Raw genomic sequence first — 27387 nt, forward strand, 5'->3', positions numbered from 1 at the left:
TCCCGGGATTTGAACCTGGGACCTTTCGGTCTGCAAGTTCAGCAGCTCAGTGCTTTAACACACTTCGCCATCGGGGCTCATGTATATATAATATACATACACATACACACAATGTGGAGAATATGTGGAAAGGTAGATAGATAAGTTGGGAGCCACAGCGAAGGCACCTTCCTGGGAGCAAGGTCTAATAATAATAATAATAATAATAATAATAATAATAATAATAATAAAAAATCCCTTACAATATCCAAGATGGCTCACTGCTACAGAATCTTGGGAGCTTTAGTTTGGTATGGTACCATTATTGGCAGAGAAAGCCAAGCTGTAGGAGTTGAAATCCAATCATTTATCCTCCCTATTATATGCATTTTAGCTACAGAAAAGCTAAAATCAGGACAGTAAAAGAACAACACCCAGAAAATGGGAATTCCAGACAGGAAACAATCAGGGCCAGCTAATACCTCCCAACAAAGGATTCCCCCAGGGAGGAAGCAGCCAGGCTTTGAAGCTGCAAGGCTATTCAATGCTAATCAAGGTGACCAATTGCAACATTCACACTTGCCTCCCACAGACAAGAGTTCTTTCTCCCACCCTGGACCTTCCACAGATATATAAACCCCACTTGCCTAGCTTCGCACAGACGTCAAAACCTCTGTGTATGTCTGCCACAGATGTGGGTGAAACGTCAGGAGAGAATGCTTCTGGCACATGGCCATAGAGCCCGGAATACATACCAGAACAGTGTGATCCCGGCCATGAAAGCTTTCGACAACACAACCACAGTATCCATTCAAGTTCATGTAGCGTGGTATGGAGACCTGTATTGGGGGGAGGGAGGGTGCGAATCTGGGCCCCTGGGAGTCGTAGTCCTCCCTCCCTCCCTGGGAGCAGCCGAGGACGGGCCTGGCCCACACCCCCTCGCATCCCGGGCCTCTTCCTCCTCACCGCCGGGCCCCTCTCTCTCTCTCTCTCGGTCTCTCCAGGCCTGAGCTGAGGCGAGGCGGCAGCGGCCATTTCCCCCCTCCGTCTTCCTCCTCCTCCTCGGCCTCCTTCCCCCTCGCCCCCTCCCATTGGCTGAGCCCATGACACCCCTTTTGCTGAGGGGCAAAAGGAAAGGGCCTGAATGGTGGGAGTTTGGGTGATTTGCAAAAGCTTTTTTTTCCTAACGAAAAAAACGACGAAATAAGAAAAAACGGCCTCTCGCGATTCGAAACCGCGATATCCAGACGTGTGGACAATCAAGGCCGTATATTGCTTCAAAACAAACGAAAATAACGAATTAATAACGGGTAACGGGGAAATCGAATTATTTGAGCAAGCCTACTACCTAGTGAACTAGGGAATTAAGACAGATTAGTCTGCTCTCAATAATGGGAAAACTTTATGCCATAGGCTATCTTCCCTCTTGGAGATGAACAACACAATTCAACAAGCAGTGTTTAGCAAAATTATTCAATAATTGATCATTGTTTAGTGCCCTCTCATTGAGAAGCATAATAGAGTGTTTCAGGGTAAGCTGTTAGTGGCTTTTATGGACTTTAAAACAGGTTTTGATGCCATCTGTAGAAAAAAACTATGAGAAAAAATGAATAAGGTCCTGAAAAATAAAATACTCCTATACCTTATCAAGGCCCTGTATAGAGACAGCAAGCTACAGAGCAGATGTGGCCCTAGGCCCCTACCTGGTATGACATATTCATAAACGATCTGGAAAAAAACTCTGTTGGACCTGAGTGGTCCTTTGCCCAAGCTCAGAACTAGTAAAATTCCATTATTGCTCTATGCTGATGGTGCTGATATTATCTCATGCTCCAGAGCAGTACTTATTAAGGAAGTTCCTGAATTATTGCTCACAGAATAACTTAAAAATCAACTATGGGCAATCTAAAATTTGGGGTTTTGAGAGAAAAAAATCCCAAGATTGATGGTTCCTAGATGGGCATACTTTAGAACAGGTTAAAAGCTTCCAATATCTGGGGTTGATCTTCCTTTACACAATGTTCTGGACCACCCCTCATATATCTGCTATTTCCCAGAAAGCACAAATAAGCAGACCAGCTATTTTGTGCTTTAGTCTTTCCAAAAAAGGTCAGTATATACCAGCCACTATTAAAGGTTTTAATGCTAAGACAACCTTCCAGCTGTTATATGTTTCCATTAATTGAAATGGTGGCTTAACATCTCAGCTAGACAAGCAGCAAGCAATGTTCTTGAGGGCCCTCTTTCAGTTCGCCAGATGTGTCTTGCTACTAGAATCTGGGGAGATCCCCTTATCAACAAGAGCTTGGTGGTTGGCTCTTAAATTCTGGCTCAGTGTTTTTAGTTTGGGTACAGGTGTAATTCACCATCTATCCCAGGATGTGTATACAGGTAGCTGGTCTAGGCTTTTAAAAAATCCTACTCTATTGGCCTTTCTGCATCCCTGGGCTTTGACTTGGCCCTTAAATCTTTCAAACAAGATTACAGAAGGACATTACCTTCTGTGAGCTGCACTCCTGCTCATATGTTTCTTGTTCCCCTAGTGTTATGTATACACTACACTGGGCTGCTTCACGGAGCCAATTATCTAAAGAATTTTACTATTGCCAAGTACCAGGTAGGTTGTTCAGTAGTGGGTTAGTAATATGTTGTCAAGCCTGTTTCTAAAAGTTGCAGGACAATAATATTTGTTTCATACATTCTACTTCCTGGTTACTGTATGGGCAAAGTCTTGCATTATATGGAACACCTGCAAATCTGCCTCGAAGGATTTCCGAGGGGAATACAATACATCTTGCCTTGGAAAACAGGCAACGGTATTCTATGTCAAGTTTTTACTGCAAGGTAATCTTCCCTATGTGACTTTGGCTATGGCCAAGTTTCTCTCAGAGGTAGCTAGGATAAGAAATCTTCCTGCTTTAGACTCAGGATGAAACTAGCCTTTGCTAGTATTTATCTTGTCTATTACTTTTTCTTGTATTTTAACCAATTTATTAATCTGAGTATCTTCAATGGTTGAGGTTCCTGTGTCTGTAATAAAACTTGTAGTTGTTGAAATTTAAGGATTCTCCAATGGGCCAAACTTGCTAGATGTTACTTGGGGATCATAGTTCCAGGATCAGGAGGAATATCACATTCTTGCTTTGTGGTAATAAGGCTATGTGGCTTTATTGAACATTTAACTCATATAATTGTTTGGTTTTTAATTATATCTGTTTTGTACTCAATTTTAAACATATTTTATTAAGCTATGTTTACAGTGTCTGTATCCCAGCCTGCACCTGAGCGGTCAGGTGAGCCTGAGGTTGGGCCTGTTCAGCCTGTGACTGTACCTGCACCTGACCTGTCTGTTGAATCTGGGTTGGGGCCTAGAACTCCCATGCAGCCAGAGTTGGATGAGGCTGCTGTTCCTAGACAGCCAGAGTTTGTTCCTGAGGATTCTGGGAGCAGGCAGACAATAGTTTCAAGCAGGCAGCTTGAACCGCGTTCCTTGGGAGAGTCAAAGTAGAATTATACCTTGCCGGATGGGCATTCCAGTTGTGATAAGAGTAATGAGGTTGACAGAAAGAAAGGGAGGTTTTGAGAAGGAGCAGACGGTTGTTAATGAGAAAAGGAAAGATGTCTTGATTCCAGCTTTAAGAAGTACCGCTTCTGAGAGAGATTTTCAGAAGTGGTAACTTTGCTCATCAAGAGTGTTGTTCCTGTTTCATGGAGTCTTTGTTTCATGTCTCATGGAATCTTATTTATGTTCCTGTGGAATTTCATGCCAAGTTCCTGTAGCCTTGTATCTTGAGTTTTGTTCCAGTTCTTGTTCTTGCTCTTGGGGAATTTTGGATTATCCAGTCATTGTTCCTGAAGTTTTGCAGTTTGGATCCCTTGTTCCAGTTGAAGATCCTGTTCTTTGTTCCAGCTTTGATCCTGTTCCTTGGACTAATTTTGATACCTTGTTGAAGTTTATTCTTGTGTTTGATTTTCATTGACCCTTGCTTCAAGATTCTCAAGTATCTTGTATCTGGTGGACTAAAACCTTGTTTCATTGACTTTTGACTTTGATTTGCTATAGCTTACATATATTCTTCAATAAACAGCTTGCATTGCTTATAGTCTGGGGCTCCAGCATGGTTTTGAGGTGTTTCTGCAGTCATGGGATGCAACAATGTCTTTCTATGCTTTTAATTATATCCATTTGTACCATTCCAACATGACCTTTTTATGTTTCCCAAAATAGTGTGCACACACCTCTATCTATATGTGTGTAAGATGCATATAATCATTGCCTTGCATTGTGGTTTGTTGACTATAATAAAGGCATAAGAACATAGTTGCACACATTGTCAGCAGTTAAAGTACACAGAGTAGCATGTGAATATGCATTGTCATATATTGTAGCTTTACAGTGAATTGTCAGCCATTACTTTAACTATTGATATATTTCTCTACATTGGTTTTTATATAGAAGTTGCACATTCCACTCTGTTGGTGAAATATTATGGGACATGGAAGCAATGTAGGATCTTGGCCATTGACTGTAAATGGGGTTGCCTTTTGTTTATATTTGAGATTGCATTCATTCCATTATCTTCCCATTTTATTGCTCTGATTTAATATATTGATACATATATTAATGAAACTATCTGATACCAATGCATCAAAAAGCATGGTAGACAAGTTTTATTAAAAGAAGATGCAGAGGGATTAACCAACTATAAGCAAATAATAAAGAATCTGGCATCACAGAGTATCTATCCATCTCGGGGCCTCCGCTGGGACACAGACTAGAGAAGAGAACTGCCTAACTCAAAACTGGCTAATATATCATCAAACAAAGCCCATAAGCAATTTATTCTGGTTTGACACAGGCATCATCCATCCACTCTCACATAACCTGGCAATCAAGATATCTTGGAAATGGGAATCTTATTTAAACAAGAAATTCATTTGTGTTTCATATATGCCTGATATACACAGCCTGAAGATAGTTTTATAGAACAATTTTAATAATTGTGCAAGAAACAAAATTTGTGTGCACTGAACTAATAGAAAGCAGAGGTGTTGCTATGTCAGCTACCCATGTGGCTAATTTTGGATTTTGGAATATTTTGGATTTAGGAATTCTAGATAAGAGATGTTCAACCCACAAGTAACAGGGTTTAAGATTAATTGATTTCTGGTATGTGATGAATCTATTACAGAAATAAGCTGAATGTTTTTGCCTTTCTATCACTTTCAAATAGCAGAACTTAGTCATGAAGGGTGGGGTTCTGGGGCAAACTGAAAACATCTCCATGCTATGAGCAATTGCTGTTGTTTTTAAAATTTATCTTTGTTGTACAATATAGCTTCAGAACATGGACAGAAAGACTAAGACATGATGGATGTCTTTGTTGTTCATCAAAATTTACGGAAGCCATTTTGGCATTTACCATCCATTGAAGGCTTATGATATTGCAGAATGAATTCATTATTTCCTTCTACCCTGTTCTATAGGAAATAAAACTATGATTCTATCTGTCTCATCAGCCAATATGCTTTAACTGGAATAGTTCTTTGTTTTACCTGAATGTTCCTTCTGCTTGCAAAATGATGAGCATTAAACAGGAGTCCTAATCTCTGCTGTTCTTATATAACTTGCATAAATTACTGTCATCCCATTCCATTTTTTGACCTGCCCGTGGTCCCTGGCCCATCACCTTCTAACCCTTATTCAATTAAAGCATCCAAATACCATTTCCTTCGTAATTACACATGGGCTCTGACACTCTATTGACATAACTACACTCATCTTTTTATCATAAAATATTGTTTTTATCCAACTGTCAAAGAAATAGCAACCAAAGACAGCATGTATTACTCACTATGATTATAGTACTTTTAATACTTACTTGTGGGAGATGTTACATAAAACTAAATTACATTGTGTTATTCTGCTATTGTGAGAAAATCTGCAGCCGTCTGTCTGCAAACCAATGAAATTCTAAATACTGCAGTGCTAAATTTTCAGTGATTCATTTTTATGTGAGCCCACAGAATAATATAACAGCTGTTCTCAAATATGAATGGACATTTTCAAGGTACTTCTTTCCTTAGGCTGGATGTTTTGCTACATTTTGCTTCTTAAAAATATCATTAGCTGTTCATCTTAATTAGATTAACATTTTAATGGCAAGTAGTGGCTAGAATTAGAAATTAGTAATATCTCTCCCTATTATGCATTTGTCAAATTTATTATTTTTATATATCTCACATTGTTATCATTGTTTTTCAGCCAAGAAAGTCTCCTGGTGTTCTCATTCCATTGCAAAGCCCACCATTTTATCTTTTGTAACATGTCTATGAATTATGTTTGGCTGAAAGATAATAATAGGCCTAAAGGCAACCAATAAATTTCATGCTTAAGTGAAGATTGAAGCTGGGCCTCTGTAGCTTTAATTCCAACAGTCTAAAATGTTACTTTCTTGCTGTATATACTCATGTATATGTCTAGAATTTTTAGCCAAAAAATGACCCCCAAAACCTGGGTTGATTTATCTATGTAAGTTCTGCACCTTAGCTCTTTTGTAAAGAACCATTTCTGGATAGAATGGTGAAAGGTGAAAATCTAGAAAATGTATGATCCCCTCTACTTCCTCCCTCCACTGTGGTGCCACTTCTGTCTTTTTAAATACCTAAGTGGGAAAATGACAGCAGTGGCAGCCAAGAAGGGCTGGTTCCCTGAGTTCCCATCTAGACTACCATATAATCCAGTTTCTGAATCCAGATTGGTTTAAATTGGATTATATGAGAGTGTCGATTTATAAAATCCAGGTCAAAACAAATAATCTGGATTCAGAAACTGGATTATATGATCCGTGTAGATGGGACCTGAGTTTGTAGTGGTGAATGGCCCTCGACCTATCTACAGGTCATATCAATTATAATTTCGGCCCTAAAACCTACCTTTGGCTTATACATGAGTATATACAGTACCTACTTACTAATTTTTAACTTGCCTTTTCTCCAACCCTAAAGTAACTTTAAAAAAAGATTAAAACAGATACCCTACCCACAAAAAGATTGAAAAGGTCACTTAAAAATTCAAAAATTAAAATAGAATTAAACTATGAACAGAATTAAAAGTAAAAGAAAAATATATACCACTATGTACTCAAGTATAAGCCTACCCGAATTTTACCACAAAAAACTGGGAAAATTTATTGACTCAAATATAAGATGAGGATGGGAAATGGGTAAATTTCAGAAATAAAAATAGAGACCAATAACATTACATTAACTGAGGCATCAGTAGGTTAAATGTTTTTGAATATTTACATAAAATTGTAATTTAAGATAATAATAAGGCTTTAATGAGATAAGACTGTCCAACTCTGATTACCTATATACTCGAGCATAAGCCGAGGGGGCTTTTTCAGCCCTTAAAAAGGACTGAAAAACTCATCTTATATTCAAGTATATACAGTATTCATTAAAAAGAAAAGAAAGTAAATACAAACAATACAGCATAGTACTCGAAGCCCTTTCCCTTTGGTCAGGCAGTTCCCAACAGCCTGTCAAAACAAAAACAGAACAAAAAAATATGTATATGTTATAAGGAGTACAACAAGGAGTTTAGCCCAATAGAAAGATAGTCCCACAACCTTGGAGCAGCTTCTGAGAAGGGCCTTTACTATGTTCCCAATGTACTTGTGAGGATAGTTTGCTAGAGAGAAAATTCATATTAGAGAATTAAGCTTTCAATTAATCTGGACCTGAGCCATAAAGGAGATTATGGGTCATTTATTTATCCATTTATTCATTTATATCCTGCCTTTCTCACAATAAAGAAACTCAAAAGATTTAACATCATGTAACAGCAATACAAATCCAAAATTGCACAAATATAAATATACACACTTTAAAAATGATTAAACAATTTATGAAGTTTTAACATGTTGTTGTTGTTGTTGTTCCTTTTCTCTCTTAAAAGAAACCCAAATCAGTGAATAATACTGAGACATTAGAATTCATTATAAGACTTAACATAACCCTTAACAAACAGCATATTAAATTGGGGTGTTGTGTGGTGTCCAGGCTATATAGCTGTGTTCTAGCAGCATTTTCTCCTGACATTTTGCTTGTATCTGAGGCCAGCATCTACAGAGGAAAAAGATTGCTGGCTAATGAAGCTATGGTAGTAAAGGAGTTGTATGTTTCCCATAATTAGTTATCACCAGAGAACTAGCTTCAGCTCTTTGGATGAGCAGAAGTTTCTGAATACTAATGGCAGCCCAACATAGATAATGATGTAGTAATGGAAGTACATTTGCACTCTGTTTTTCTATCAAAATGTGAATGGCTTGTCCTAAAAGCATGTTGTAATCTGTTCTGCCTGGCTATTAGTAGCAACGTGTCATTATTTGTTCAGTGTCCTTACTGCATAACAGAAACCTACATATTTTGGGGTGGGAATGAAGATAGATTTCATTTTGGTTGATTTTTTGTAAATAAATATATGGACATTGACTTTTTTGGTTTTACATTTAGGATAACAATAAACCGAGATCTTAAAAAATCAAGTGTTGCAGATTTGACCATTCTTGACTAGTACTTTGACTGCATAACTCTTAAGAGTTTATTTTTAAATTCATTACTAAATCATGTTAAGTACTGCATTAGTTATGTTGGGTCCCATATTGAGTGACAGGCAGGCTACAAATTAAATAAATATGATAGCTGTTTCTTTTTTAAAGCTGCATCTCACTTTTAACACCTGTACGAAAGCAGGGATAAAATGGGTCCTTCCTATGGATATACATATTTCATTTTGCATTTAAAAGTGGGGAAAATTTTGTTTCCATTCATACTTACAATTAATTAATTAATATTTATCTGCACTGTAATATTTATTTATATATGAAAACCTTGGCCTTTCACTAAACAGAGATAATCAAAAGGCACCAGCTAATTCCTCTGCAATGCCAGAAATCAAGCTTCATGGTGGAAAACTATAATATGTTGACAATTTCCACTATCTATGCAGCCACCTCTCCCCAAAAGCTGACATCAATGCTGAAATACAACACTGTCTGAACTCTGCAAGTACAGCATTTTTTAAAATGGAGTAGAGATTGTTCGTGGATCAGGACATTCTTAGGAATACCAAGATTCTTCTTTATAAAGTTATTGTCCTTCCAATTCTATTGTACACCTGCAAAATATGGACTGTCTACAAATGTCACTCTCAACTTCTGGAAAGATTCCATCAGTGTTGCCTCTAAAAAAGCCCACAAATCTTTTGGGAAGACAGATGGACAAATCAGCATTGTGGAAGAAGCAAAGACTACCAGCATTGAAGCAATGATCCTCTGCCATCAACTTTGCTGGACTAGCCACATTGTTCAATTGCCCAATCACTTCAAAGCAGGCACTCTACTCACAACTCAAGAATGGAGAATGGAATGTCAGTGGACAGCAAAAGTGATTTAAAGATGGTCTTAAAGCTAACCTTAAAAATGTGATATAAACACAGAGAACTGGGAAACTCTGGCTCTTGAGTATTCTAACTGGATGTCAGCTGTTACCAACAGTGCTATTGACTTTGAAGAGGCATGAACAGAAGGTGAAAGGGAGAAAATGTGCCAAGAGGAAGACGTGTCAAGCAAACCCTTGTTGGGTCCACCTTTCATCTGGAAATGTATGTCCTCACTGCGAAATACCATGTAGATCTAGAATAGATCGTCATGGTCACTTCAAGACTCTACATCTGGAAGACAATAATACTCAGCCATGAAGGATCGCCTAAGATGATGATGACATATTTTATTTTGCCTTTAAAAGTGGGGATTTTTTTGTTTCCATTCACACTTAAAATGTATTTATTTATATTTAGGATGGAAAGAACTCAAGTCAATCAGTTAAAATTTAAGAGATAAATAAACTGACAGATTTCAACATCCATAGGAATTTTACATCATTAACCATGGAATTTGATACAGTTTTAAAGCAGTAAATAAAACTACTTTCATTTATTTCTGATTATACTCTACCATGGGTGAACTACTTGTAAAAAAGGTTTGTCTTGTAAGTCTCATTTGTGGAGTAATATGAGCAAATGGAGTTTATGATCCATATTCTATCCAAGTTAAAATGTAAAGCAGGCCATCTCACAAAAAATGTCTAAAATCTAAAACTAGAAGGGAAGTGAAATATCTCACATTTTTTTTACTCACATTGGCAACACATATTTCATTTCATTTGCTCTTTTAAATTCTCCAGCTCTTCTCTGTTTCACAGAGGTTTTACAATAATGAGTATGCAAAGCATAGTGAGAGTCAAATAAATTAATTTGACATGATAGCCAACATTGCAGATGGATTGTTAACTGACTGTGGGAAGAAGCTGTGAAAGTAAAGTTCTTAAGAATCCATATTTTCCACAAAGTTATTAGGGCTGTGCAGAATTATTGTTAGTTCTGTAAATCTTTAGTAATTTGTTAGATTCATGCAAACAAATTGCTCTTAAAAAACATGCAAAAAAGGGGAAAGAAAAATTTAAAAATTGAAACACTCACCAATATTTTTGTTAAGATTCTGTAACATTCAGAAGCCTCCCAAAGTTTAATTTTCAGTATAAGCATTAAGCAACTTTGGTAAAGCCAAAGAGGACATTGCCAGACCGAAGCTGCTTGCCGGTCACCATAAGAAAGGACAGATAGCTGGGCTAAGCGGGAGACTGAGAACACAGCATTCTGGGAAATATAGTTTGGGAAGGTGATGCCCCCTGTGGCAGAGAATTCAGAAGCCCTGCTCTACGTTACATTTCTCAGAATGCAGTGCTCAGCATCAGAAAGCCTAGTGAGAGCTGCAGCTGCCAGCCGTTTAGATAATAATAATAATAATAATAATAATAATAATAATAATAATAATAATAATAATAAATCTGCAAAAATAATTAAAGTAAGAAATAGTATAAATCTGTGCTAAGTTGAAGTTCTGTGGTTAATTGTGTGTCATAGACACACTGTTAGACATTCAAGGGGATTGCTGTTGTGGCTTTTTGGGGGAAAATGTTTTTGTCTAAACTTTTTTTAAAATCCCTAAAATCAATAGATGTGTGAATTGTTCTGAAATTTCTTGGGATTGATGCCCTGGTCAACTTGTGCATTGCATATAAAATTCAAGCAGATAGCTTTTGTAGTTTTTCAAAATAAAAACAGTTTGCAAAAAATATTCAAAAAATTCCCAAAAAATGGTAGATGAGTGTAACGTTCTGAAATTTGTTGGGCTTTGTTGAAATTTGTTCTCCATCATATTTAGAGCTATCATGATAAAACCTACTATAGTACAACTATAGTATGTTTTATCATGATAGCTCTAAATATGATGGAGAAATGAACTCATGAAGTTTCTCCACTTGCTCAATTACTTAATGAAAAAGTAATGAAAAATTCATTATTTCATTATAGTTCCAAAAAAATTTAGATGCATAATTTCAGAAACACCCTCAAAACCTATTCATCCCTTTCTAATTTCGTAATGAATATTGAAACCTTTTTTTTTATTTGTTACACATCCCCAATAGTTATAACTTATTACCTATCTATGGGCAGCTCTTACAAGCTCTCTTGCCCAGATAATTGTTTATTGGTGAATATGTAGTCAGAATAAAAAATGTAGAACAAGATTCAGTCATCACCACAGCAAACTCTTTTCCACTGGTTGTTGCCCAAAATCCATTTACTCAGAACAAATGTGGGTTGCATTTACACACACTTCAAACAAATTGTTTAAGGCTTTTTCTTTCCACTTATTCCTGAGTCAATAAAGTTGACACAAGCTTCTACAACCAAACCAAATGTACCCATTTATCATCCACTCCTCAAAGTGAAAGAAACTGGGTCCGCTTTTTTATAAAACTTACCCAATGAAAATAAAACAGAATTTGTATGTTTCAAGCTTTTTTTTCTTTTTTCTTTGCAAAAATGTTATTGACTATAAGACTGGCTGGGATATCTTCTAAAAACAAATAGATTTTCATCTGCTTTCTATATCTCGCCATGCTTTTGGGGGTTTTCCGTTATGCCACCTACAGGCACATTTTATTTGTTTGAAGAGTTTCATGTGAATCCTTACATGGAACAAATAGGCTACATGGTTGAGTAGCCAAAGGAGACAAAATCAATAGGCAATTGTAATAAACCACAGCCACTAGATTAGTAAAATAAATCTGTTTCAGTCATGTTTTTACTGTAGCAATATAATCCTCCTTGGGTAGCCCTTTCCTTTTTTTTCTTTTTCTATGTAAGAAAAAAGTCCGATTGGGAAGCTCTATGAGCTGAACATTGAACGTAATAAAGTGAACGTGAATGTGATTGGGAAGCTGAAGAAATCCACTAATGTTTTGTGTGCTTTTTCTGTATTTAGGAATTAGGACTAGTCCTCACTGTGGTAGATTTTACTTGACATTTGCTATGACTGTGTTTTTACTGCTAGGAAGGGAAAAGGAACTGACCCATCCCAGAGCCAATCCAGCATACACAATGCCAGTATAGCAGGTCAGTGTAGACTGACCCTCGGGAAGGGCAGTGGGCACCTAGGCAGTATCTGGTTGTACCAAGGACAGAAAAGCAAATGACAACAGTTGCTCTTTTCTCCTAGCTGCAAAATTGACATTTCCTGGTCAGCCTTCACCTTTCTCAGATACTAGGTTGCTAAGCGGGTAGGCCCTTGCCCTATAAGCCAGCTTGTAATAAATGTTGCTCAAAGAGTTACCAGATACCTCTTGCACAAATTTGATCCTTTCCTTCAATTAAAGAAGCATAGTGGGTGGGAGTTGGAAAAACCAACAACAACAACAACAGCTTTTGCACACGTTACAGTGCTTTTGTTGTTGCTGCTAACGAAAAGAATCCTTTGGTTATATTACCCTCTCACAGAGATTAAAATTTTGTAATGGTTGACTGTTCTTTTGACTGGTTTTCTGTACTTCAATTTTTTTTTCTCAATAAGCTGAATATTTATGATTTTTAAAAGAATATTCATATTGTGCATAGCTTGCATTTCTAGGCTACTGATGGATGTATAATATGCTGATAGCATGAAGTAATTTGTGGGTCCCAAGTAGAGCACCTGGCAAGCTCCCCCATGGTAGAATGTCAAGTAGCCAGAGATGACAATCTCTGCATGGAGTACAAGTTTCTAGAAACAAAGTATAGATGGGTTAGCTTTGAATATGTTTTTACGGATTTTAACTGTGAACTTTTAATACCATTGATATTTAATGCTGTTTTAATCTTTGTTTATTTGTAAAGTTTAAACTATATTGAAATGCTTTTAATGTAAGCCTCTTTGGGTCTCTTTGTGGTGAGAAAACGCAGGGTTAAATAAACATGATGATGATGATGATGATGACAGCAATTAAGAAAACAATTAAATCAACTTTGGGAATTTGCAGTTTAATCTTCTATTCCACATTTGTTTTGATGTCACAGTCCTATTCTTTCATGCTGCTTTTAGCTTGGTACTTGTATATTTATCTAAGACTATTATTATTTTGATATCTGTTGTCGGAGTGGGTTAAACCACTGAGTTGCTGAACTTGCTGACCGAAAGGTTGATGGTTTGAATGCAGGGGGAGGGGTGAGTTTCCGCTGTTAAGTCCAGCTTCTGACAACCTAGCAGTTTGAAAACATGGAAATGTGGGTCAATCAATAAGAACCGCTACTGCAGGAAGTTAACGACACTCCATGCTGTCATGCTGGCCACATGACCTAGGAAATGTCTATGGACAACGCTGATTCTTCGGCATCTTCATCTTTGAAATGGAGATGAGCACACACACACACACACAAAGTCGACCACGACTAGACTTAATGTCAAGGGAAACCTTTAATTACATTTTGCAACTTGCTTTGTTTGATACCTTTCTGAAGAGAAAAGCTGGGTATGCGCATCACTTGTAGGTTTGCTTGATATTTCCATTTGATTCTGCAAAACTATGAAGTTTCTTTGAAACAAGTTGACACTGGGAAAAAAGAGAATTTATTTCAACTTTGACTGCCTTTCTAAGAAAGGCTAGTCCATACTGTAATGCCAGTTTTTCCTACTATCCAAGTGAGATTTGAACATGCTAAAAGGTTGCTTCTTTCTTAAAACACTTGCAGTTATCAGACAAAATTATGGTGCCACAAGACATTGACATCCATTTTCTTAGTACTCACAAAAGAACTGATGTTTAGATTCATATCAAGACCATCTTTTCCTAGCTGAACCTTGTTTGATGAAGGGGCAGTTACAAAGACTTATCTGCTCTTTCCTTTAAAGACATCAATTTTGTGAAGTGTTCGCAATTTAAAGAATAAAAGCCTGTGACATGCAAGTTGCTTTGGAATGATATTGTTCACGCTAATTGTCTTTTATTAAAGTAGCTATACAGAGTCAGCAAAATATACTACTTAGGATTTGCTATTATTTATGACAACCATAAATTTTAAGCATATAGTCAGGGACAGGAGAAGGCACTGACTTTTAAAATCAGAAATCTATAGGTTTTAAAAAAAATGTCTGCACAAAGCCCTGCTTAATTGGACATTAGAGTAATTTCCTACGCTCTAAGTGCTATGGTGAAAACTGGGGATGAGTAATATGAATGAGCTATATTTAATATAAATTAGTTATATGATGACTTCCACATGAGAATTTGAAATGTGATCGTCATTCATATTCCTTTAGCTAATGTCACAGAATTTCTTGTGAAAAAACCCCAGTTTGTTCTGACTTCTGGGCATATTATATTGTGGTAAATATTTTTTTTAAAAAAAACAAAAAACAAAACTACAGCACACAAATTAAAACATGAATCTGTTTCAATATTATCTAAAGTATAGATAAGCTATAGGCAACCTGATATCTTTCAAATTTCTTGAACTCTCATTAGCACCACCCATTATGTTGAATAAGCAATGATTGTCTAATGCAAAACATTTAGTCATCACAAGGTTGCTGTGCACCAGTGGCACAGTTAGCATTGGTGAAAAACTGAAAATAGTATAGATGGGGTACAGAGATTCAGAAAAAGTTTAGGTAGGAGACCCACTGATAGACCTGACCATTAGGAATTGATCTCATCTCCCTGAAAGCACTGATAAAACTGTCATCTAGGAAATTATTGAATCTCTTTCAAAGCAGGGATGGACAACACATGACCCAGAAGTTGCATGTACTCTACCTTTCTCTGTATGTAACTCTTGCAATCCTTTCCTAGAGCTCTCCTTTCTAACACAGAACCTTTGCTACATTACATGGCAATAAGTTTCATATCAGTTGTTGGCCATGAGAAGCCAATAGCACTAACCCGGATTGATTGTCATTTTTATGAATACTTGCATGTGCAAAAGCATGCCAAAAGTTGTATTGTGAATGAATAAATCTTGTGATAATTGGTACAGATTACTCTTGTCGTATTTGTGGTTAAAAAGTCAAAAGGCTGTTGTATCCTGTCCTGTCAATCAGACAAATGCTGTGACTATGGGTATCCTTCCAGTCAGGAGCTCAGCCATCATTAATTTACTAATATTCCACATTATCATTATATGTCCTTTTTCAGTCCAGTCCTATCATTTGTGCATTTTTTGGAAACATCACTAATCCATAACCGCAACCCCATATACACCTATACTCATTTTGCTCTGACATTGTTCATTTCATGTTGCCTTTTCTGTGAATTGTGGCATTTAATAATGGGCCACAGACAGTGTTCCCATACAGGCACAACAACATGACAAATAACAACCTGCCTAGCAAAGTAGCACAGCAGTTGGAAAATGTTTTCAGGTATTGTTTTAAAATAAAGTTTATATTTTTAAATGTATTGTAAGATCAGTTTTTATTATTATTCTGGAACGATAGTTTTGAAAACTCTGCATTTTATTTAGCATGGTCATTCTCATAACCTGTATTAAACAAACTAAGAATCTCATTTGTGCCAGAATAGAAATGAATTAAAAACGATAATAAAAAAACACTTTATTTGAAATAGGAGACCTACCATGTACCCCTTCAGCCAACAAAATGTGTATTTAACTTATCTTATGTCATTTGATCTCTCACAGAGTTCATTTAAATCTTGCTTTACACAGACACTAATTCTCTTTCTAGGACAGTCAAGAGATTAAAAACTTTAAACTTGCCTATTTAATAAAGGACAGTATTCTTTGTACTTAAGAGGAAGGAAAACCATCATAATCTTCCAGAGCTGAGTTGGCCATAAATCTAATGAAAATGTAATTCTACTTTCCCTCTATTTATCAAGCATAGAAAGAAATAGTACCCAGATATCGGGTTACTTAATTTTTCTTTGTGACTGTTTCATTGCACTGCATTATTATCATTCATGATGTTAAAGTAAGAGCAAAGCAGGAAGACATAATCTTAGTAATAGATGGTCATGATTGGACTGCCAATGGCAAGCCTCATGATGTTCCAGTAACACCAACCTTAACTGAGAAATATAGCACTGTTGTTCTACTTTAGCTGACATGGATGCATCCTATGGAATCCTAGGATTCATGATGTAGTGACGCACTAAACATTTCTTGCTGAGAATACCACATATTTTTTTCCTAAGCTACAAATCTCAGGATTCCATGAGAATGAACCACAATAGTTAAAACACAATCATAATACTATTATTGCCAATGTAGAAGAACACATACGCATCCGGTTCTGCACATTTACATTTCTAAAGATCCATTTCCTCAAGGAATCTAGGTCTCCTTAATTACACGTGAGAGAAAAATAGGATTCTGGCAGTGGGCACATTACTAACTCATATTCATTACTGTTGATAAACTTTTGGAACAAACAAAAGGTTGAAAAATGTGTGCCTATCTATGGGTATCCTTCTAATCAGGAGGTTCTTCAGATATGTGACCGTATCACATTGGCTGCCAGAATCACCACAGATCAAGGTGAATCTGGCAGTGCCTGGTGGGGCAGTGTGGTGAACCCGTCTTCCCATACCCCACATTACCCGACTTACCCCAAACTCCATCTCATGACAGAAAGTATCGCCACCCAGCTTCCCCCTGTTGATCCCTATGCAACATGGGAAGCCTCCCATGTTGCCACCATGGCAGCATATGCTGGTTCCTTTCTATTTGAATCACGGAGCCCCACCAGAAGTAGCTCTACATCATGGGATGGGAGCTAGTGGGTTCTGTGGGGAAAACAGAGAGGAACTGGCATATGCCACTGATTTTAAGTCCATCTGATGAGGTCTATGGTTGGACCACAACTAGCATGTGTGCTAGCTAACATAGCCATCAGAGCCGGCGCTAGGTATTTTTCAAGTGTAGGCGAACAGAATTTTGGCGCCCCCCCCAAACCAATTACTGAAAAATAAAAGCGTTGGATAAGTCAAAATGTTGGATAATAAGGAAGGATTAAGGAAAAGCCTATTAAACATCAAATTACATTATGATTTTACAAATTAAGCACCAAAACATCATGTTTTACAACAAATCAATAGAAAAAGCAGTTCAATACATGGTAATGTTATGTAGGAATGACTATATTTGCGAATTTAGCACTAAACATTGAACAGGGATATAGAGCAGTGTGGACTTAGATAACCCAGATAGCCCTCAGTATTTAAAAAAATCTCTAAAATCAGGACAATAAATAAACAACAACACTCTGAAAACAGAAGAAATCCAGACAGTAAACAATCAGGGACAGCTAACACCTCCCAAAAAAAGATTCTTCCAGGCAAGAAGAAGCCAGGCCTTGAAGCCACAGGGCCATTAAATGCTAATCAAGGTGATTAATTACAACATTCACACCTGCTTCAAAGAAGACTTCTTTCTCCCACCCTGGACTTTCTACAGATATATAAACCCCACATACCTAGCTTCCAAGTTCCCACAGACCTCACAATCTCTGAAGGTCCCAAAGGTGGGCTCACGTGGTGTGAAGGCGGGCCCGCGCTGGCCGGAAGGCCCAGCGCGGGCAGTGGGAGGCCCAGCGCGGCCGCCAGGAGACCTGAAGGAGAAGGAGGCGGAGAGTGGCGCCCTCCTCCCAGGACGATGGTGCCCCCGGGTCGATGGCGCCACAGGCAAATGCCTAGTTCGCCTTATGGTTGGACTGCCTCTGATAGCCATGCTTGAGACTTTCTAGCACCATCTAGAAAGTATCCAGTGTCAGCAGATAATGAGACTTTCCAGCAGCAGCTGGGAAGCTTCATGTTCCTTATCCCTGTTGTACATATACAGAATGATTTTTAATTGACTAGGATCCCTTTTACCTGGGGGAGCTGCATTGATGATATCTCCTCCACATGTATAGAATGTATATGATTTTTATTCCTTGATTCTACTTCCTCCATGCCATGCATATATCATGTACATACTTCTCTCTATATTTGTCATGTGGGGGGACCTTAGGATTATACACCAAAACACACATATGCATGCGCGCGCGCGCGCACACACACACACACACACACACACACTAGAATATGAGTGTAGGACAACCAATCCATATTTCTGCCCTCAACAATTTCCAGTGTTTTTTTTTTCATAATCTTCTACTTATTAATAGGTTAAGAAACTCTTCCCCGCCCATTTCTGAGTAGCTTCCTGTTTGAAGCAAAGAGGCTGCATGCATCACTTACTACTTTAGAAAGTTCACATAAAAATGGTCAAACCTGGCTGGAGAATGCATGGACAGTGCCAAGATTATTAACAAGACATTTGCCCAAGGTGACAGAGAGTTCATTATCTGTAGAACATTGTGAGGATGGGTGAACTGATGGCACGACAGCTGCTGAGTAGGATTTAACCCATGGGGAATATGGGATTTACACAGACGGGGAGATCCATAGCTTCAGGAATTTCTACTCCATTTATTTTTATTAAGCCTCATAAAGACTGAATCATATATCCACATCCACTGGGAGACAAGTTCATAGACTTATATGGCTCATTATTAGGTTCTTTCACAATATTCATCTCAAATGTCCTTGTTCTTAATAAGATTCCATTTGTCCTACCTATGTAGGCATGAGCTGAAAACCTGTTGGTGCACAATGCCGAAATAATTATGCAGGTATAGATAGTGGTGTCAGGAGATAAAAAGACCATGGGTACTGAGGCTGTTCAGGGAATAGACACAGGAGGAATAGAATGATTACAGCCAGCTGATTTTTGGCTAGTATCCTGTTAGTGCTATATATACAGGCATAATATCACTTCATGCTTATGTGTGTCATTTTGGGGTTTCCGTAGATGCTGGCATTTTATTTCATCTTTTGCAATGAACCAAGTCCTCCTTAGAGTTAATAATACTGAGCTACATTAGCACCATCCCAGTGGCATATCTAGAAGGATGTGGGGATTGTGGATTTTATGCTGGTTTTATATTAGCTGGTTTTGTCATTGGGGGGGGGGGGTATTTTACCTACAATATTGTGATATAGTAGGAAGACCAGGGGGGTGACACCACAATCCTAACACCAATCCTAATAGTACCACTGTCCCTTCCCATGACAGATGGTACAGTGCATTGGAGGGGAATCAGAGAAGCTTCTGAATATGTCCCAATAAATAAATGCAAAGCGATTATATTGTCTGATGAAACTTCCAAAGGACCCCAACATAATCTCACCAAGAACTGGTGTTTGGTCTGTAGAAGGTTAGGGCTATTGGACCATATAAATGGTTCCCTGTTGCTTGAGATATATGCTTTCAGGTATCATTAAATTCTATGAGAGTTACTGCAAAACAAGCATAAACAAAAATCAAACCAAAATCTAACATTATATAGCAACCTAGGTGCGCTTTGAAAGCCACCTACTGATGGTCAATATGTGCAAAATTTTGATACATGTAAACAAAGCCAAAACAAACACACACACATTTCCTGTCATTTAGTTCATTTATTGCAGTATGCATATGTGGAACAAAGCGAAAGAATTAACAAAGTGACAGATGTCATTCATATTCCATTACACTCTTTGGGGAGTACTTTCTATCAATTACCGTGACAGTCTATTATAGAGAAATTACTTTCTCGGCCACTAGCCAGCAAACATGTCTCTACAGAAGCAATTGCAAAATGCTTGATTGACTAATTTGTATCATTCAAGTACAATCTTTTTGCACCATCCCTTTTTTGTTGTTTCTCTTCATATTTATAGTCATGTGTACCAAACTTCAGTTTATGACTGAAGTTGAAAATATACTACATAGAAGTTTTGGATTCAAAACTTCCATAGGGTCGATTGAGGATTGCCCATATGGTTCAACTTCTCAGAACTGTTATTTATTTATACATTTATGTATTTATTTATTTTATTTTATTTTAAAAAAACATTTCAATCTTGTCCTTCAGCCAAAAACGGCTCTCCAAAGTGACTTACCAGGGAGGTAATATGACATTGTTTGCCTTCTGGCTTATAATCCAGATAAGACATGTTACACAAAATAGAAAGGTTAGGAGAGGAATTTAATCAATATAATGAACCAGCTAGATGTAACAGGTTCAAATAGACTTCTGGAATGGCTGCTGGTAGGTGATATTTTAGAGCAAAAGTTTCCCATTGAGCCCCAATAAATGTTTTTATATTATTTTAATAATGTATATATGAGGCATGGGCAAACTTTTTGACACATTGCATTTCAAAGTTTAACATATGGGCCGAGCCAATGGCAGATGGATGGAGAGTGTTTATGTGAACTAATTGAAAATAAAACATGAACAAATTCCTATGCACACCTCACAGATCTCATTTGTAGTGCAAAAAATAAAGAAATAAAGAACAATACAATATTTAAAATGAAGAACAAATTTAACCAAACTAAACTTAACAGTATTTCTGTGGAAGACCCCAGAGGCTATCCAGTCCTACCCCCTTCTGTCATGCAGTAAAAGCACAATCAAAGCACCCCCAACAGATGGCTAACCAGCCTTTGTAATAATAATAGTGATGATGATGATGATGATGATGATGGCAGAAACCCCAGGGGCCATCCAGTTCAACTCCCTTCTGCCCTGCAGGAAAAGCACACTCAAAGCACCCATTGAAGAGGGAGTGAAATAAGGTTTTGTAAGCAAGCAAAGGGGGAAAGGATCTTGGTGGCAAGGAAGGAGAGGGAAAAAGGCTTTTGGCACTAAGGGAGGAGGGGGAGGAACAGGAAAGAGGAGGGAAGTACAGAACCACTTATTATGCTACATGGAGCCCCAAGGGCTCCGCAGAGCACACGTTAAGAATGGTAGTTTAGAGAGAAAGCCGAGGTCTCTGTTGCTTGCTGCCTTTTTGCAGGTGTACCATGTTTAAGCAATAAGTGGTAAAATGTCTTCTGAATTTGTAGTGTTAGCTAGACTGGATGCATTTTCTTATACTGTACAAGGACTCAGACCTTTCTCTTATTGTCCATCAAGCTCTCCACAGCCATCCTGTACTCCCTGGATTCAGGCAGTCCAGTAAGTTGGGATGGCAGTGCCTCCCTCCCTTCTCCAAAGCTCCAGTTTGCCATCACTCAGCATGTTGAAGCTACAGGGAAGCCTCCAGAAAATGTAATGAGGCTGTTTCTTTGTTTTTCTGGTAAAATGAGGAAGGGAAGGGTGGCACTTTCTGTGCCGGTGCCACATTGATGCAGCGGGTATGAGTTGGCCACCCCCTCACCAATGAGATGAGGTTTTGCCCCTGTGTGTGGCCACAAAAGGCAACCTAAACCAGCATTTTTAATGCTGGTTTGTTCCACAGTTTTGACAATGTGGACGAGTCCTACGGCCCCATCTAAATTGCCATGTAAAGCAGTCAACATAGACTCATATAGTGTAGTTCATTTGTGCAAACTCTATTCAAAGTTGGATGGATCAAGATAACCCATTGAAAGACGTATGCACAACAAAGGCTAGATACAAACAGCCTGATAATGCAGTTTGAATCAACATTATATGGTCAGTATAAACCCATTTAATGAAGGTTAACTGCATTGAACTGCATTATGTGAGTCTTCACTGGCTATATATGACAGATTCAAATTGCATTATATGTCAGTGTAGATCCAGCCATAAGCAACTTTATACAGACAGATATACTTTGATCAAGAAACCTGGGTTCTACTGTTTGGTGCAAAGATCTCCCATCTTTTCCCCACACTCAAGATCTATTGAATCATTCTGTGTTTATCATTTTTCCAAATTGGCTTCTCTAAATCATCATTTCACAATTTGAGTTTACAATGATGTTATTTTGCACTGCTTTTGATTAATGGGTTTGTTTTTTACTAAGGCATTGAATGTTTGCCTCTTTTGCCTGAGTCCCCCTGGGGAGATAGGGCGGCCTATAAATAAAGTATCATCATCATCATCATCATCATCTCCTCAGAATTTTCTAACACGTAGGCTGTCAATGAGAATAAAAATGAATATAAATTAATATAATAAATAATGTGATAACGGCTGCAATGATATCTTGGAATCTTTGCAAAATGTATAATTTACCATCTGCAAAGAACTGGATGGAAGATAAGCCTGAAAAAAATGAAGGAAAATGTTATGTGAGTCAGATATAAACTGATAAATGATTCCTATATAGTATGCCAGACATAACTACTGTAGTTGAGAAAAGAAAAGTTTGGATTCTTGATACAGTACAGCAGTTCCTGAGGGCAATGCATGGGGGTGGGGGAGAAATTGTGAAATATTGAGATTTACAAATGGAGATTCAGTACATGTGAGAAACCAGTGGCTTCAGTGGTGATCAGTCAGTTGGGAGCAATTACAAACAAGCATTTAAGTTGCCTGAGTCCTCTGGAAGGAGAAACATAAGATAGCAGCTGAAGAAATAAATGAATAAATAACTAACAGAACATTTTGATGAAATTATGATAAATATCATCACAACAACAAAATTACAAAATGATACTACTTAGAAAAGTCCACATTATTGGGTTATCTTACTGATTCCTATGTTTTTGTGATTGGAATAATCGATGACCCAAAATTCTAGTATCTGGTAGATTGTGAACCCAAGAATATAATAGGAATGCCATCACTACCAACATGACTACTACTGCAGTCCATGTTTACAGTTTTGACTCTCTGGTAGAAATGGCCTACAAAGTAATGCTGGAGGATCTAGAGATTCCTAGGTAGGTGTTTTCTCAAGTTAAAAACAAGTGTGTGAGCTTTTCCCACATTTTTCCACTTTTGAAGTGGCCCCGTGCCCCTAAACATAGTGAATTTGGAGGGCTGGCCAAATTGTTATTTTTACTGTTGCTGCTACTAAGCCCTTATTCTTAGAATGAGCAGACCCCATTAAGCAAACACCCCATCTCTACAAAATGACAGTATCTGAGTTTGATAATATATAATGGTCTCAGTCCCCTCCATTGCGGGAGGCCTTGGGGGTGGGCGGGCCTATTGGCTGTATATTAGCAGCAAGGTTTGAAAGGAAGCTAGTACATACTATGTGCTTTAAGTATCAAGGTCACACAGTAAGTTCTGCTTGTGTTTAAGCGAATGAAAGTAGAACTTCTTCTCAAAACTTGCCAGTCAACACAGCAAGATCTGGACTTAGAAGGAAGACATAGAGCCAATGTGCACAGTTCCCTAAACTCAGAGGGAAGGTGAAGGACTACTGAGCACAGTTCCCTTCCCTATTCCTGCAAATTCTATTCTTATTCAGATTAAATGTCTAAACAGGGCTCCATTCATAGTTGGACCAAGAAAACCTATTAAAATAATATAATAATAACAAAACTTTATTTATATCCTGCTCTATCTCCCCAAGAGGTATGTGTGACAATGTTTGGATCTACACTGCCTTATAATGCTGTTTATATGTCAGTGTAGATCCAGCCAAAGTCTATAGCTCTCAGAATCTCCCAGCCTGGTAAACTCAGAGATTTTGTAATTTGTAGTCTGACAAATCACAAAATCACAAAAGCCCATTGTTCTTGACATAAAATGTAGGATTATGTTAAGGATGTTAATGGTAAAACAGTGGTTCTCAACCTGTGGTCCCCATATGTTTTTGGCATTCAACCCCCAGAAATCCCAACAGCTGGTAAACTGACTGGGATTTCTGGGAGTTGTAGGCCAAAAACATCTGGGGACCCCAGGTTGAGAACCACTGTGCTATAGCAATTCCAGCTGATAGAGATATCTTCAAGCAAAATAAAACAAAAACCCATTTAACACTTAAATATGTGCATGTGGGTGTGACACAGTTGCACAGTCTCACATATACAGAAGGTAAAAGAGGAATATTAATATGCAAATGACATAGACGTAATTAATGCAGAGTTAATATGCATTAGCTTTCATTTGGCTTCAAGTAATGGAAGTAACTATCTGACAATTCATGGGATGGGAAAGGGAATACTCTTTGTGTGTCATCCCTCAGGATGAGACATTTCTGCTTAGTATATGTGCCAATGGTTGCACATTCCAGTTATGGCATTTTTAATGCTCAGATATTTTGGATTTCTTCAATGTGCTTTAGATTGTGCATACACTCATTTTAGTATGCCCAGAATCTAAAGAACTGATTTCGGTATGCAAGTGAGCAGAGCTCATGCATAGCCAGGGCTTAATGTTCTTGCCATAGTAGTTCCCACTGCCAAGGAGACAATCTGTTATTCATTCTGAAAAACAGTCATTTCTTTGCCAACGCAAAGTGCTTTGGTTCTGGCTGATTGCACATTTCTGCCCCACATATGCATAGCACGTCTTTCGATCCTGCTCCATGTTTTTATTTTGCTTGTGGTATTTTCCAATTTCAATCAAATTCTAGTCTGATCATTGCTTTATTTGGATTTCTAAGGCCAGAATGAACTGATGAAAATGTTAGAGATAGGCAGGTTCCAAATAGACAGGAAATGTGCATGGCATTATGGAGTCCATGGCTAACAAGTCTTTAATAATAAAGTCCATATCTGTATGAACATTTGCATCTGTCAGAATCTAATATAAAAATAGTGTGAGCATGTGAGAAGTGGCTAAAAGTGATGCAAGCTGTAGCCAGTACTGCTTTTAAATCTATGTAAGCACAATCGGCCAGCCTTTGAAATCACAGATTAGATATGGAAGGCCGATATGAAATCATCTAGGAAATTCTGATGCATGAATTCAAGGTGTTTAAGATCAACTAAACAATTCTTATTCATTTTGTTCTTACTTCTTATAGCCTGCGTACTCTTATTTTTTTTCTTGAAATCCAGATTAATTTAGTATCATCACACACTTCTGGGCTTCTAGTCAATCTCAAGACTTTTATATTTATCCAACTAATGTACATTTACTAACAAAAATAGTTGCCAAGATCCTGTTTCAGGAGATGTAGATAAGCAAGCTGCCTTCAATTGTTGCAACAACATTTTCTAATGTGACTATAAAACAAACAAACAAACAAAAAACAAACTGCCTTAGAGGCCAGGCAGTGCCACCAAGATGTTGGGCATTAGAGCAGCAAGTATATAAGTATATTACTATCTCCCATGCTTTGAAATACCTAGACACAGGATTTTTCATAAAGTGTCCCACGAATGGGAGAGGGTTCAACACTTCTTCACTCGCTGCTTTGCAGTGCCTTGGAAATCCCTATGTTGATGGCTCCGCCTGGCTTCTAAGGTGGATTCTGAAGTGCTCTCACTGGTGCACTAAGACCAAGAATTCTAGTGTTTGTGATATAAATCTATTTCCTAGCATTCTGAATACTGAACACGATGTCAAGCCTAGTATTTTGTAGCAAAACATATTACAATGATTGTGCTTTGTAATGGGCTGAATTGAGGTATTTTATTAAGACATGTAGCTACATAACTTTTTTCATTAAAAAAGTTGCCTTCATTTTTGTCTCAGTTTACGTTTGCTGCACTTTTGGTTACTTTACTTGGGGACTGCTAAAAAGAAAAAAACCTTTTACAAAAACCATTTCTTAAAGATTTAGAGGTTTGACATTTTTTATTTGTTTTCCCTCATCATGAACTCTACTCTTCATCTGTTTATCCTTACAGATTATGCTGCTCACTGATCCAGAAATTGAGAGTAGTCTCCTGATCAGTTCAGATGAAGGAGCCACCTATCAAAAATACCGGCTGAACTTCTACATCCACAGCATGCTCTTCCATCCAAAGCAGGAGGATTGGATTCTAGCCTACAGTCAGGATCAGAAGGTTGGTGTGGGTATTTACCTTGAGATAGGGGTGATTATTGGGAGCATCTGGGAGCAGCTGGTCCAAACAAGTAAAATTTACAAACACTTGTCTTATCAACTAAGATGAGAAAGGGTCAGGCTTATTATGTGATGGAACAGACTGTTAAAATGTTTTTCCTCTTCATTAAGACTCAATAACTGAAACTGATTCCAAGAAAATTGATCAAATGGAACACTGGACATATCCTCAAACTCTGTGATAACTGCAGCACAAGTTCTGAGCAAATACAGGCAACTTTCTCCTTAATGTATCTAAATAGTTATTGTAGCAGGTAGATAAGGAGTCCATTCCTATTATCTCTGAGCCTAATCCCAATAGGTTTCTTATCACTTGGCATGTTCCCCAGAGTCCCATTGAGGATCAAAGTAATACAAGCATAATACAATTGTTTACTTGTTTTTGACAACATCATTCCAGAGTAACAGGAGTAATGAAGAGATTTCAGTGATCTTCAGTCATATTCACACTGTAATTGATGCCATCTATTGCACAATTTATCTCCACCTTTATCATGCAGTTTTTTCTTTCAGAGATTGGTCTCTAAATAAATAAGATGAATAAGATGAAGTACATAGGCACATATTCCTTTTCTTTAGTAATTGCTTTTTGCATTACATTGCAGCAGTTCTGTTATATGAGCTAGTAGGCCTGGATATTAAAATGCTTGGTTTTAGTGGATTTTTGCTGTGTTTTCAGCTCCCTGCTACAAGTAGAATTTTCCATAGGTAATGCACAAATTGTGGGATAAATAAAGAATTAATGTCTATAATGAAATAAAATAGGTAAGTGTAAAGTAACTGCTGGAAATCAGAAGGAAGAGAAAGAGTGACATGCAGGCAGGCAAAATTATAGATTTATGGCCAAGCTTATAAACTACACTTCACAAAATGGTGAGCTACTATTTAAGAGTCATAAACAATGTGTAGCCAAAGCTACAGAAAAAAATCTAACATAATTTCTGAGCAATCAAACCTTGGATGGAATTTCTGAACTGGACAAATTTAAAAAGGATTCGGCATTAAAAACATCAAAGAAATAAAGCACATTACTATTTGAACAAGATTGGATCTTATCATTGTGATTAACAGATACGTCTTTTGTTTGATTTCATCAAGAAGAAGAGAGAACCAATATGATGTAGCAGTTTGAGTATTGGACCAGGCTTCAAATTCCTGCTTGGCAATAAAATCCAGTGGGTGACTCTGGGC

General features: G+C 37.6%; 1 protein-coding gene across 4 annotated transcripts in view; it reads left to right on the forward strand.

The window, feature by feature from the left end:
* Positions 1 to 27387, forward strand: part of sorcs1 (sortilin related VPS10 domain containing receptor 1) — a 597151-nt gene that overhangs the window by 401183 nt on the left and 168581 nt on the right. For all 4 annotated transcript variants that reach the window (XM_062976277.1, XM_062976275.1, XM_062976278.1 and 1 more), the window contains exon 4: positions 25979 to 26137. In XM_062976277.1, coding sequence (XP_062832347.1) covers positions 25979 to 26137 — 159 coding nt within the window. The remainder of the gene's footprint in view (positions 1 to 25978; positions 26138 to 27387) is intronic.

The sequence above is a fragment of the Anolis carolinensis genome, chromosome 3 (assembly GCF_035594765.1).
Source record: "Anolis carolinensis isolate JA03-04 chromosome 3, rAnoCar3.1.pri, whole genome shotgun sequence".
Classification (NCBI taxonomy): Eukaryota; Metazoa; Chordata; class Lepidosauria; order Squamata; family Dactyloidae; genus Anolis; species Anolis carolinensis.